The 15,410-nt window shown below is 36.0% G+C and overlaps 1 protein-coding gene across 3 annotated transcripts in view; it reads left to right on the top strand.

Moving 5' to 3' along the window:
* The window catches only part of SAV1 (salvador family WW domain containing protein 1), a 54,485-nt gene extending 41,316 nt beyond the window's left edge, over positions 1–13,169 (top strand). For all 3 annotated transcript variants that reach the window (XM_053697648.1, XM_053697649.1, XM_053697650.1), the window contains one exon: positions 12,163–13,169. In XM_053697648.1, coding sequence (XP_053553623.1) covers positions 12,163–12,361 — 199 coding nt within the window. In that variant the 3' untranslated portion in view covers positions 12,362–13,169. The remainder of the gene's footprint in view (positions 1–12,162) is intronic.
* Positions 13,170–15,410: the final 2,241 nt, after the last annotated feature.

Below are 15,410 nucleotides of genomic sequence, written 5' to 3'. Positions count from 1 at the left end.
TCCAGTCCACGGCCCGCCCTGTCCTTTTAAGGCAGGTCTAAATTTTAATTAAACTACAGTCACCACTGCACCCTATGGTTTCTCCTTTCTCTGATTGTTTTCGGTCGAATGACTGGATATGACAGTTAGGGGAGGAGCTATATAGCAGCTCTGCTGTGGGTGATCCTCTTGCAACTTCCTGTTGGGAAGGAGAATATCCCACAAGTAATGGATGATCCGTGGACTGGATACACTACAAGAGAAATAAATTTATCAGGTAAGCATAAATTATGTTTTTGTCTGAGACTGCAACTTATACTGCAAATTTAAATGCTGCCGTATTGACAACGTAAGTAAGAGGGTGTAGAAGAAATCAACCTCTCAATGGGGGAGAGAGCCCAGTACATTTTAAAAGGGTGTTTATGCAACATCTTTGAATACTAAAACCTCTTATCAGCTAGTTGCCTCAGTACATTGTCACTTTTTATAGGTATAGCTCTTTAGAAAAAGAGAGGAGGAACACAATAATAAGGTTAATAAGAAACATGGATGCGTGTGCTTTCTTTACAACACATGGTTACTGTCAGCAAATCAATGTTGTCCAGCTGTGTTATGTGACTCCAAAACAAACAATCTTCACATATTTACTTTGCCTTTTGACACAATATGAACCGGGGAAGTAGTCATGTAAACACAGCTATGCATGCAAAGGGACGGCTCATTACTGGCTTGTTAAATGTATGTTATAATATTTTATTATTTAAAGACTTAAAAAATAATCTGGTGGTCTGTTATGAAGATATGCAAGTATAGCATTCTGTTTTACAGTCCAATATATAATTGTAGGTGCAGAATCAAATCTTTGTCATGATCTCTTTGTATATGTTTTCTTTTTAGAGATTTAAAGGGACAGTCTACACCAGAATTTTTATTGCTTTAAAAGATAGATAATACCTTTATTACCCATTCCACAGTTTTACATAACAAACACAGTTCTATTAATATACTTTCTACCTCTGTGATTAACATGTATCCTCTTTTGACAGCCCCCTGGTCACATGGCTATTTATTATCTATTGACTTGCATTTTAGACAATTAGTTCTGTGTCCTCCACAACTCCACAGGAGAGAGCACAATGTTCTCTTTATGGCCCACATTAAAAGCAAATAAAAAAGCATGTGAAAAGTGGCTGTCTGAAGTGGTTTAGAAGCAAGCAGAAATTTAGAGGTTTAATGGTTATAAAGTATATTAATATAACAATGTTGGTTGTGCAAAGCTGGGGAATGGGTAGTAAAGGCGTTATCTATCTTTTTAAACGATAACAATTTTAGTGTTGACTGTCCCTTTAATGTAATGTATTTTAAAAAATATTTGACATAATTCATACAGAACATTAGAGAATCATTTAAGACTCTCAAGGCATCTGTTTTGTATGTTTATTTCTGTAGTGGTACTTTTTGTGGATTTGTATTTCTAAAAATTAAGAAAACACTTTAGTGAGCCATTGCAGCCTGTTGTGCTTGTTTAAAAGAATAATCTTTAGCTATCCCAAAAAAGAAAGAAAGGGTTTTGGTTTACTATTTTACTTGCATTGTAATTTAACTGGAATAGTGAAAATGTATATAAAATTGCGGTGGCCTTATTTGTTATTTGCTCATGATGTCTTTTTGAAATTGTGTGTTTGTGATTTGCAGTATGAACCCAACTCAATAAATGGTTACATTAATAATATAGGTATCAAATAAAAATATCGAATCAAGCTGAAAACTTTTAGAATTTTGGAGTAAAAGTAGGTGAACTCACAAGTTATTCAAATTTACTAACACCTGAAATTAATGGGTATCGTTCTGAATCCTACTTTAATATTATATTTGATCATCGTCTTGACATCTAGACAGACAACAGCATACTTAATACGTTTCAAAGTAAACATTTTTTTATCAAAACTGATTTTATGATGAACAAATAAATGTCTTCTTTTCTTTCAATAAGAAAATGTTATGTTAATTTTGCAAACATTTAAACAAAGTTCAAAAATAGTCTAGGTGAGCAAGAATGAGCTGAAAGTGTTTAGTAGCATGTACTGATGTATGATAAAACACTTAGCTCTTTAGTCTCAATAAGAAAGGGTTGAAAGGGCTATTCTAATGTAAGAATAAATATTTCATTAGAAAATCCTTTACTATGTGTTAATACCTTGCAAATAAATTAAATACGTAATATTTATGAGTCAGCACTGATTAGCTAAAATGCAAGTCTGTCAAAAGAAATGAAATTAAGCAGCAGTCTAGAGAAGCTTAGATACAACGTAATCGCAGAGGTAAAAAGTGTATATAAAAAAGGGTTTTTGAATGGGGATTGCTTTTTTGATAGCGCGGTCTTGCCGCCAGCAGGAGACCGGGCTATTTAAGGATGTCTGCAGCAGGGAGGGAGGTCATAATAGCGTGGTCTCCCGCTCGCAGCAAGGGCCGTGCTATTATGGCCTGAAAAACCCTTAAAAGGACATAAAACAAGTTGGGATAGAAAAAAATGTATACAGCAGTGCCTCGCCATTAACTTTCTTTTTAGTTTCTGAATTGTAAAGCTCTAGCTCCCCCCACACATTTCCTTCTATGGCTGTATCTATATCTATTGTTGTTTTGGTAGAATACAAAAATGCATAGGGATTATCTGCTGGAGCATGCCTAGAAGCTGTGAACTCAGTTGAAATACAATGCCTGTGTCTAAGCACTGATAAGGGGGGTGGAGTTGGCTTCTCCAGGCAGCTTAGCTATGTAATTAATTTTGCTTATTTTTGAAAATTATTTTAAAATACCAGCAATTTTTAAACAATTTTTCATGCAATCTATTTATTTTTAATTAATTAGCCCTTTTAAGATATGCACAGGTCTCAACCTGTTTTATGTCCCTTTAACTACCAGTGAGGTACAGGCTACATCGTGTTCGTTAAGTGGTTAATATAACCATGTTGGTTATGCAAAACTGGGGAATGGGTAAAAAGGGATTATCTCTCTCTTTAAGCAATAAAAAGTCTGGAGTAGTCTGTCCCTTTAAGTATGTTTAAAAATAAACTGGTTTATCACAATCCTATTGTTTGATAATTATCAGCATGCTAATGGATGACCATGAGACGTTTTCAGTGTCAACACAATCGGCTATTATTGATTATTGGCAGCACTTTTTAAATTATTATTTCAGTGAAAACAAAATGTATGCTGATGTGATAAATTCATATAATACTTACCAGTGAGAACCTCCCGTCTGGACAGAAATGAGCACTTCCCTAGTTACCTGTCTGAAGGTAAATCCCTTTCTGTGCCTCCACTACTCCTAGTTCTGAACAACCAAATGGTGGACAGTGGTTAGGAAGCTTCCTCTTTGACTTTGCCCTTTAAAGTGACATGAAATCTATATTTTTTTTTATTTCATTATTTAGAAAGAGCATGCAAGTTTAAACAACTTTCCAATTTACTTCTATTATTTAATTTGCTTCATTCTCTTAATATCATTTGTTGAAAAGCATATCTAAGTAGGCTCAGTAGCTGTTCATTGATGGCTGCACATAGATGCCTCGTGTGATTGGCTCACCTATGTACAGTACATTGCTATTTTTTTCTACAAAGGATATCTGAATAATGAAGCAAATAATAGAAGAAAATTGTATTTTTTTTTTAAATTGTATTCTCTGTCTGAATCATGAAATAAATTTTTTGGGTTTCATGTCCCTTTAAGGGTCTTCAACAGGACAACAAGAATCTTTACTCAGTTCCAAGTAGGAATAAGGAGATAGAGAGCAATGAATGAGGTCTTTCTGAATTTTGTTTGTGCTCAACAACAGGATCAAAATCTTTCAGGAAATCATTTCCCAGACAATCTGAGTTTAGAGGCAGATTTTTTTAAATTGAGTTCAAGTTCTTCCAATAGAATGGCAGTTAAAAAGGAGCTGTTTCTTTTGATAACATAAACATGGGGAATGCCAGAGTAAGATTTGATGGCATCAAGTCGCCCTCGTCAAGTTCTACTGTTTTACAGCAGATTTCCAACAACCAAAGCAAAGCGCTGGGGGTGGATGCTCTGGCACAGATTTGGGATTTAAAGGGAATGTAAATTTTGATGATAATGTGCCCGGTTTTTAAAAATTTGATTAAAAACAGGGGCACTTTAATTCATCAAAATTTACATTTCACTCATTGTGAAAAAATACCTTTTAATCTTCCGCTCCAGCTTTCCCCAGTCGTTGCAAGCTTCTTCCTACGTCAGAAATGACGTATCGGTCATCCTCCCAATCGCGGCCTCCCCCCTGCATGTCTGATTCAACGCCGTGATTGGAGGGAGCCGGATTCCTTATTTTAGACCCAGGAAGAGGCAATGCAGCGGCTGTCGAGATTAAAATTAAAGTGTCCCTGTTTTTAAACGAATTTTTAAAAACCGGGCACTTAATCATCAAAATTTACATTCACTTTAAAACAAACTTTTGTCTTTTCGCCAATACCTTTTTTGATTCTAGTTCTTCTGCACAGAATACTGTATGAAATTGCAACTTTTATTGTCGTCCTACCATTCTCTCCTGTACCAGTTAGCAACAGCGCAACTGCAATTTTGACATTTTACATCAGGACTCCATTTCCCATCCAGCACTGCTGAGGTTGCAATTAACGGCATGGTTGCTGAAAATGTTCCGTTTGCAACAGATTAATATTTTGAACTGATGTACAGCTATCTCATCTATTGAAATTTCTGCACAATGGATATTTGCAAAATTTAAAGGGACAGTCTACACCATATTTTTTTTTTTTTTTTTTTTAAAAAGATAGATAATCCCTTTATTACCCATTCCCTAGTTTTGCATAACCAAGTTATATTAATATACTTTTTACCTCTGTAATTACCTTGTATCAAAGTCTCTGCAGAATGCCCCCTTATTTTAGTTCTTTTGACAGAAATGCATTTTAGCCAAACAGTGCTGACCCATGAACTAATGCCCTCTAGCTGTAAAAACTGTCAAAATGCCATGAGATAAGAGGCGACCTTAAAGGGCTTATAAGTTTGCATATGAGCCTACCTAGGTTTAGCTTTCAACTAAGAATACCAATAGTACAAAACAGCTTTGATAAAAGTAAATTGTAAAGTTGTTTAAAATGGCATGCCCTATCGGAATCATAAAAGTTTAATTTTGACTTGACTGTGCCTTTAAGCCCTGGGGCCTTAAAGATTCAAGGGAAACTCCTTTTATCGTTTGGATGTGGTTCGTTGCTTACATATCTATATCAAGAGAACTCAGTTTATCTGTAAGATGGACAGGCATTTTGTTGTATCAAAAGGACTATGACAAGGTCACCTGCAAAAACTACACTGTCAAGTTATAGTGTTCAAGCAATTTCAATGAATGAACCAGTTCCAGAGAGCAGTTTAAACAGCTTGGGTTTTTGAGGCAGCTGCTACCTCTACAGAGGTTTGTCAAGCAGCTGTATGGAAGTCCCCCAATACTTTGTCTCATTACAAATTGAATGTTCGTTAATCTGCCTCAGCTAAGCTGGGTCAAAAGTTGATTTACTTTCTACTTTTTGTTATTTGAGTGTCTTTTATATCACACCCTATGTTTTTGGCATTTTTTGTAGTCATCTGACTTGTAAGTATAACCAGGGAGAGACAAGATAACAAGAAATTTAAAAAAAATAAAAGAAATGTCTGTATCTTGGCCCATTTCCCTGGGTTATACTTACCAGGATCCCACTCTGCTTCACCTGTCCACCTTTTTGTTGGAGTAGAGGGAGGGACAGAAAGGGAGTTACCTTTTGTACAGGTATGTAGGGGAGTGGTAATTTATGTCCATGCCCCTTCAGTGAGAGGTTCTCACTGGTAAGTATTGCTCAAAGATATGGGTCAAGATATAGACGTCTTATTTCTTCTTTTTTTTTTTATTGAAGATTCAAGGGAAAGTAAAATACAGAGTTCACCCATTAATAGTAATTACATCAGAACATGACATACAATGCTGTTACATGAAGATTATCCATCAAACCAGGACAAAGGTTGCGGTTCCACATATCAAATCTGTGTTCTAATATTGCAAATTGCAGAGACAATACTAAGATTAACTGTGTGAGATAAATGTGTAAAGATGAGATCACAGATCATGTCTTAATGAGGTGTAAGAGAGAGGTTTGGGCTGACGTAAATGGAACTTCATTTTACGTTATATTAAGTGGACGATAATCCCCACATCTATAGGAGGGATACTCTAACTTTCTATTCAAATAATAACAAGATGTGGGGAGTTAGCTTTTGTGACAGCCACATTTGGGCCACAGTATATGGGGAAGGGAAGGCAAATCAGCAGGCAAGAGCCGCTCGAGTTATAGTGAAAAATGGGGGGGGGGGGCAACCATAACAGGGCAGTAGAGTGACTAGGAGAGAGAGAAGAGGGTAAATAGCATAAATAGAGGGGTTGATATTCCCAATGGTAAGTATCTGTGGCCAGGTAGAAAGCCTATTTGTTGTGTAACTTGGAGCCACACAATGAATTACTTAGTCTAAAAGCTAAATCAGGGCAATAACTAATGTAGGTTAATAAGGAGAGTATATTGCTTGATATAGATACTTAAGGATAATATACAGTCATAACAATGGAAATAAAACAATTAACCAAAACTTGACTGTCTCCAGATAGATGAAAGATCTATAGACCTGGCATTATAAACAACCATATTCCTGTGTGCATAAATTCACTCCTCTCGGGACTGGCTCCTGAATGAAGGCCGGTGAGTAATTAGGACTCCCAGGAATATCCCAATATGTGATTTTGAGATATAGATAGTGCTTTAGGACATGCCTGGGTTGCTGCAGGTGACAATGTCTGAGAAGAATATATTGGTTTAGCTAATGCGGTGTGAGCAATTGTACCCTAAACTATATAACATATTAGCCCCCAGGCAGCTAGAAAAGGCAATAGAAAGATAATAGGGAGTATATTCCCTTAGAGTTGGGGCAAATGATATTTGATACTCTGATATGTGAGCTGTGATATATCATCAGTGTATCCCTAGTGGAGTCGTTTAGCCAGGCGGATGTAGCTATTTATAGGGATGTATGTTAATAATTCTGACTAAACCCCTTAACTGAGATGAAGAAAGCTGTGATACGAAGGGAAACATACTCGGGCAACCAGTAACCTTAGATTAAAGTTAGGCATAATAAGCGTAACATGAGAAAACGTATTGGGTTCATAGGGCAGGGTATGGTTCCCCATAACTTAAAGTAGTAGGTAAACATAGATACCTAAGAGCTTTGAGAATAAGTTAGGTCTCATATTACAGATATGAGGAAGATTATCTTGCTGCCCCGGCTGCTGACAGCCTGTCTTGCATTAGTTAATATAGAATTATTAGTGCTAACCTAGATGATCCAATAGGGAACAAAATAAGAACGTTTGCAGCAGGCTTTCAACAAGGTTATATAAAGATATACAATGATACTAACATGTGGTAGGATCAGCGTATTCAGTAGCATTCATATTTGTGAAGCCTTCTAGTAGATATAATATACAGAAGAATATTGCTAGATACATAAATCTATATGTGAACTAGCTTTCTTAATTATCTACATGTCTAGGGACGTATGTTATTATCTTTTATACTGCTCTGGTAGATGCAAATTAAGCTATATGGTAGTGAAGGATAGGCATGCAAACAGCAAAAATAGATAAGAAACTATGCCTCTCATGAAGGGGCTCTAGAAATGGAATCAACACAGGTCACGGAGAAAGGCCTCAATTCTCAAACCTATATGTTATCATCAGGGGCATAATGTCTAATGGTGTAAATTACAAGTGAGTTAACAGTGATAAGTCCCCTCAGTTTCAAGTTACTTCAAAAGAGATGCAGAGTCGGTTGTGGGTGTGTGAGGACGGTTGGTCTGCTTGGGCCAACATGCAAATATATATGAGAAAACCATAAACATGACAAATCTTCATGGAGCTCAGGGTGGGCACACATTACTTCAGAGAGAAGTTTCATTAGGTGGGGGGACTATGTCCCACCAACGATCGTAGCCATCGATGTCCGATGAGAGGGCCACAGAGTGGCTCTCTCTGCATCGAATAGCTAAAAAAATGTTATTGCAGGATGCCTTAAAGGGACAGTACACTGTAAAATTGTTTTTCCATAAATGTATTTTAAATGACTTGTTATACCAACTGCAGAGTATAAAATATTTGAGAAATTGCATTTTCAGGTTTATTTGTGTATCTGAAGTAGCTGGTTTTGTGCTTTTAAACCACAGCCTATTACAATGGGTTGAGCTTCAGGTAATATCAGATCTCATTATGTTATCACTTTTATGTACATTGACTTGATTCTTTATCTTATATTTGTCTGGAACACCAAAGCTCAATACATAGAGAGAACAATGGAAAATTATCATTTTATTGCTTAACTAACATGCCCCCCACTGAGGGTGTAATCTCTTCTGCTGGCTGTGTTTACTTAGGCTATTCAATAGCGTATACGCCAGTATCAAAACTTTCAGTATAGGTTGGGAAACCACAAGCTAAATCAGCTATTTCAAATGCTGAAATATGAGTAAAGGAGCTACTTGCAACCAATTTAATACACTCTAGCAGGTAAAGAGGATCATTGGGAATAATTTAAAGGGGAGAAAGTTTTTGGGTGAACTGTCCCTTTAATATCGAGGCATCACTGCAATAACTTTTTTTGTACGACGTACCCTGTACGTCGTTGGTCGTTAAGGGGTTAAAGGGAAACTGTACACTAGATTTTTTGTTTCATAAATGTTGTGTAGATTATCCATTTATATCGCCCATCTGGGAGTGTTTTTTGTAAAAATGTATAGTTTTGCTTATTTTTAAATAACATTGTGCTGATTTTCAGACTCTTAACCAAGCCCCAAAGTTTTAGATGTATACTGATTTCTACAGATGTTTTATATGCAGGGGAGGGGGGGGTTTGTGCCTCTTCCTTTTTCCCCAGCCCCTTTCAGTCGGTGTCCCGCCCTAACTTCGTCAACAGTGCTAAACTGGGAGCTTCTGAAATGTTTTTTACTGGATTTTTATATCAGTATAATGTGCATATTCTTCTTTATAGCAGTGTCTATTACATGCAGTTATATGAAAAATGGTGTTTACTGTTCCTTTAAGAACAATTTGTACAGATATAGTAACCTTACCAAAAGCTTGCAAATATATTAGTGTAATAATTGTTTAGTTTTTGGCCTGTATTCCCTTCATTCTGGCAACACACATTTTATTTTGAGGAAGCGCCACAATGTCCTGAAGAGAAAAGGAACTGCCAGAGGGGTGTTCCGTGAGTTGGGAAATACGTTCAATTTAAAGTAAACAATCTCTTAGTGCGTTTTGTTTTTTTTAGGGTTTTCTGGTTTAAAAAGATATCTGCACCACTATTTCCTTATTGATAAGACATAATAAGTGAGTTTTTGTTTACATATCGGTGGTAAAGTGCCCATTTAAGCCAAGAATAAATGATCCACCCCCCCCCCCCCCCAATTATCCAACCATTAGTCTAAACCCTATAATGACTTTAGTCTGCAATCTTAAAGTGAATGAGCAGTTCAAACCTGCAGCAGCACCAGTGTAGTAAATTCAAAATGTATTCAAGTGCAACGTTTCAGACACTGCATGGTTAAAGGGACACTCAGGTTAAATTAAACTTTCATGATTCAGATACAGCATGTCATTTTAAACAACTTTCCAATTTACTTCCATTAAAAAAAAATGTGCACAGTCTTTTATATTTACAATTTTTGAGTCACCAGATCCTACTGAGCATGTGCAAGAATTCACAGACTATACGTATATGCATTTGTGATTGGCAGATTGCTATCACATGGTACAAGGGGAGTGGAAATATACATAACTTTGAAATTTGTTATAAAAAATCTACTACTCATTTGAAGTTCAGACTAAGTGCTATTGCATTGTCTTGTTATCTTGCATTTGTTGATTATGCAAATCTAATGTGTTGACTGGTCTGAAACGTTGCACTTTGGTTTGTAGCACTTGAATACATGAATTTACTGCACTGGTGCTGCTGCATTTTTGAACTGTGAATACTTCTGGAGCCTTGGTGTGAAGCCCAGCAGCTAGCACAAGTAACACTGGTGCTGAATTATCTCGTTTGTATGGAAATTTGAATGAATATTTGCCCGGTTTTTAAAAATACTATTAAAAACAGGGGCACTTTCATTCATTAAAACTTACATCGAAGCGTTTTTTTTTTATATATATACATTTATAAAATTAACGCTTTAATGTAAATTTTAATGAATGAAAGTGCCCCTGTTTATAATAGTTTTTTTTTTATTTTATTTTTTTAATACCGGGCACTTATTCATTCAAATTGACATTCAAGTTGAGCAGATTAAATTTTCTTGTGAACGAATTCTGACACCCAGCTGATTGATTATAGTTTTAGTGTGGGAAAATCAACATTTTCACCCAAAAGCTATTGATTACTTGAATGAATATGCACCTTTTGGGGGAAGAGCATTTTGCAGTTGCAACATAGTGCTAGTACATTTGTGATGGTGCCAGACTTTGTTGTGTATCTTGGAGACTTTAGCTTTTCTGATCTCAGGATACGTGTTTGTGTGTGTGTATATGTATATATTAATGTGTGTGTATGTAATGTATGTATGTGTGTGTGTGTGTATGTATATGTATGTATATATATATATATATATATATATATATATATATATAATGTATGTGTGTGTGTATATGTGTATATGTGTATGTATATATATATATATATATATATATATATATATATATATATATATATATATTTATATTTGTTTTTATTTTTTTCCAGTGTTTTCCACTGCCGGCAGGGTAATATTTTCTAATAATATATAGTTTTCAGCTATCCGAAGCACAAATTAATTGCATAATTTAACATAAATGTATTTAAAGACTTTGTCCATTTTTAGCCGGGTGGACAGTAAAACAGGTCATGAAGAGAACATTGTGTGTGTATGTATGTATATATGTGTGTATGTATATGTGTGTGTATATATATATATATATGTATGTATATATATATATATATATATATATATATATATATATATATATATATATATATATATATATAAAATTTGTGTGTGTATATATACACATTTTGAATTTGTAATATTCGTGAAAAAAATACACATGATTATTTATTGATTGAGATGTTTATGCACAATAGCGATAATTTGAGCTTCACTTTGTATTTTTACAAAGGGGTTAAAGGGACAGTAAAGTTAAAATTAAAAGTTCATTAATCTTACAGAGCATGCAATATTAAAGGACCATTACAGTGTTAAAATTGCATATTCTAATCCTTTAGAGCATATCACTTAAAGGGCCACTAAACCCAAAATCTTTCTTTCATGATTCAGATAGAGAATAAAAATTTAAACATTACAATTTACTTCTATTATTTATTTTGCTTCCTTTTTTAGATATCCGTAGTTGAAGAAAAAGCAATGCACATGGTGAGCCAATCACACAAGGCTTCTATGTGCAGCAACCAATCAGCAGCTACTGAGCATATCTAGATATGCTTTTCAGCAAAGAATATCAAGAGAATAAAACAAATTAGATAATAGAAGTAAATTAGAAAGATGTATTAAAATTGCATTCTCTTTATAAATCACGAAAGAAAAAATGTGGGTGTCATGTCCCTTTAAGTATTCCTAGGTGAGCTGAGGAGCGTGCACATGTCTTTAGCAGTCTAAGGCACTAATGTTTGTAACTATGTATAACATTGATATAAACAGTCCCAAACACTGCTGCCAGATGCTTAGACACATGCACGCTCCTGAGCTCACCTAGGATTAAAAGATACCAAGAGAAAAAAAACATTTTTATTGGTAATAAAAGTCAGTTGGAAAGTTGTTGAATATGGCTTGCTCTATAAATCTATTGAAGTTTAATTTTGACTTTACTGTCCCTTTTAAAGTATTGTGTTAATCAGAACAGTGAAAAAAATATATATTCTGGCTCCTCATTTCAAATTTGGACAATGTTATTTTAATTGCAGAATTAAGCTCAGGCATATTTACATTACTTTTGGAGACAATGTTAGGTTTGGGATTCTTTTTTAGTTGACCTCATAAATGCACTGTAAAAATAATACTCATGAGTTGTTTTGTGCTTGCAGATATGACCACATCTTAAAATGGGAACTTTTCCAGCTTGCGGATTTGGACACTTACCAGGGCATGCTGAAGCTGCTATTCATGAAGGAACTGGAACGAATTGTTAAACTGTATGAGGCATATAGACAGGCACTTATCACTGAGGTTGAGACTCGCAAACAGAGACAGCAGTGGTATGCGCAGCACACCAAAAACTTCTGACAGTCCTTTTTTTGCTTGAATGTAATATTTTGTAAATGTTTCTTCTTCTTTTTTGAGAAGCAGAAGAGCCAAACAGTTTCTATCATTTAAGACAACCCTTCACAGAGATAAATGGTAAAAGGATTTCATTTGCTGGAAACTGGAAAACAAATTCAAAATAGGTCACACAGAAAGGTTGTGTTTAAAACATGATTTTATTTGTGGCAAACATAAAATGATGTACGATTATATTATTATTATTATTATTTCTGTTTTTAAGTTCAGTTGCTGTACGGATGAGTTCAAGAATAAAGTACTGAACTTCTGTTTTACTTACAATGTAAGGATCCATTCAAATGTTTAAATCATCAGCCCTGTAACAAGTGTATATTTATCATATACATCAAATATTGGATATGCACATTCGGCAGTTTCTTTCACGGTTGAATGTGTTAGAAGGAAGCTGTTTTGGGTATTGGGCTCTTTTCAGAGCCGAATATCCTCTTGTGCAAGTGAAACACTTGCACAAAAGGATATTCGGCTCCAAAAAGAGCCCAATACCAAAAACAGTAAACAAAACTGCCGAATGCACATATCTAACAAAACATCTATATTTCTGACCGAAATGTAGTGTACAAAGAAATATTTATGCTGTTTTTAAAAAATATTTTTAGAATTTGGGTACCAAAATATGTGACGGCTTTATGGGAGAATAATTGCAGTGTATTTTTTGAACCAACATTTATACTTTATATTACCAATTTGTAATGACTTTTATGTTAAGCAATATAATTCTTAGGCATACAATAAATTTTTCAGCAAACCCGTATTTAATTATTTTTTTTCACACTCAATTACCGCATTATCTCATCAAATGCATGTTTTTCTGAGTTGTGATTTAAAGGGACAGTAAAAACAGTATATACAAGACATTTCTGTTATGTTGCTATAGAATAGCATAAAAGCCAGGTCTGAACATTTTTAAAACAAATTAACACTTCTTCTTTACTGCAATGTATTTTATTTATTTTTTAATAGCCAAATTTTCCAGACTTTTTGCCTTATTTGGAAGAGCCAATCTGGCCTTAAAGGTCAGGACAGTCAACAGAAAAATTGTTATAGTTTAAAAAGATGGATAACGCCTTTACTACCCATTCCCCAGCTTTGCACAACCAACATTGTTATATTAATATACTTTATAACATTTAAACCTCTAAATGTCTGCCTGTTTCTAAGATAATAAAGACAGTCTCTTGTCATGTGCTTTTTTATTAGCTTTTCACAACAGAGGCGTGCTAGTTCATGTGAGCCATGTAGATAACATTGTGCTTACACCCGTGGGTTGTGGATGACACTGCACTAATTGGCTTAAATGCAAGTCAATAGAAAAAAGTCATGTGATCAGGGTGCAGTCAGAAGAGGCAAGGTAATCAGAGGTAAAAAGTGTATAATATAACAATGTTTTCTGTGCAAAACTGGAGAATGGGGGGGGGGGGCGGGTCTGAACACCGACCAAGATGGCTGCTTTTTAATTTCGGCTGAGTTCTGGAGCAGTTAGATCCGCTGTTTATCACTCCTCTGACTGACAATCCAAATCCTACCATACTGCTGACTCATAACATAGCACCTAAGGAACGGATTTATATGTTTCTTTTCTCCCTACACTTTGAACTTTAGCCGTGCAGACCGGAATACATGAGGTGCGCAGCGGAGGCCTAATCACAGGCCTGCACCCTCATCTACCCTCCCGTTTCCTGAAATATCAGGCAAAAACAGCTATATACGCTGTCACAAATCTCTGAAACACAGAGACATTACATATTCCTTTATATCCTATCGAGAGCAATACTGTGTAAAGACATGGAAGGATTAGACTACGCATTACAGGCCATGCTGACAGACTTTGAGAACCAGATGCGCGAAGTTATAAGGGACGCACTGAGACCATTGAGTCAGGCAATGCCCGTTTATGCCTTGAGTTGCCAGGAGTCTGTAACCGCTTGCACTGAGAAGATAGGCTACTGCCTGCAAAACCCAGAGAGAGATGACACCACGGCCGACAAGACCTGTCCCTTGAGGGGCCGGGAGAACAGCTCTGTGGATGTGTACAAATCTCTGGATAATCCTACAGCCGTGGAAATGCAACACTTCTTGATCACTGGGAGACAACTGACCCCAAAGGAGGCGACTAGAGCAAAAATTGGTACAAGTACCTTGCACATCAGATCCAGGACATCGGTATCAGGACAAAGCCACCTCCGGTATTTTTGGAGCACTGGGACTTACAAAAGAGGACCTGGATGAAGCAGTCACGGGTGAAACTCGTGCACCATGCTGAACACAATGAGGACGTCATAAAGATTATGGCTACGGATCTCCACTCTACACATAAATATCCCACGTTGTGCAATATGATATCGGATGGCAGAGACTGGGCTGTTGACAAAATTGAAAGCAGCTTGTGCCAGCTTTTTGACCCGGGGGGTCCGGGCTGAGGGTAGAGGTGGTCGGATCAGACGGCATAGGTCCGGTCAGATGAGTATCTTTTCCCCTTCATTAATCCGGGCCCAACTCCGCTTTAATCTTTTGCCTTTTGGTGACTGTCCCCTGGATCTGACACACGGAACTACAATGAGGACTCTTATTGGGACACTGTTTACAGTGCTAGCTGCGAGGTACTTACTATACTACTATTCTATATCTCACACTAATGCCTTACTTATTTTGAGTGCCCCTCCTATGATAGAAGATATTTCGGAGTCTCCCTGAGGGTATTAAATGTAATGCCTACTTAAGACTGATGGGTGTAATATGGGGTAAAATTCAATTGTATCTGTACTTATTCACCATGTCTCAGCCTCCATCATGAAATACAAGTCACTGTGTGGGTAGTAGATAACAAAATGTTATTAGGAAAATGCAATGCGTGACCCTCTTTGTTTTGTCCCTTTATATTGGTTTACTAGACCCTATCTTGCTAACAATTTCTTAATCAAGCACATATCACACGAAGGCATTGTAGGGGTTTAAACATATCACCTGGTTCTGTATATAGTTTTGTACGTCTGAA

The sequence above is a fragment of the Bombina bombina genome, chromosome 1 (assembly GCF_027579735.1).
Source record: "Bombina bombina isolate aBomBom1 chromosome 1, aBomBom1.pri, whole genome shotgun sequence".
NCBI classification, from domain to species: domain Eukaryota; kingdom Metazoa; phylum Chordata; class Amphibia; order Anura; family Bombinatoridae; genus Bombina; species Bombina bombina.
The sequence above is the reverse complement of the archived record's forward strand: the minus strand, read 5'-3'. Positions and strand labels throughout refer to the sequence as shown.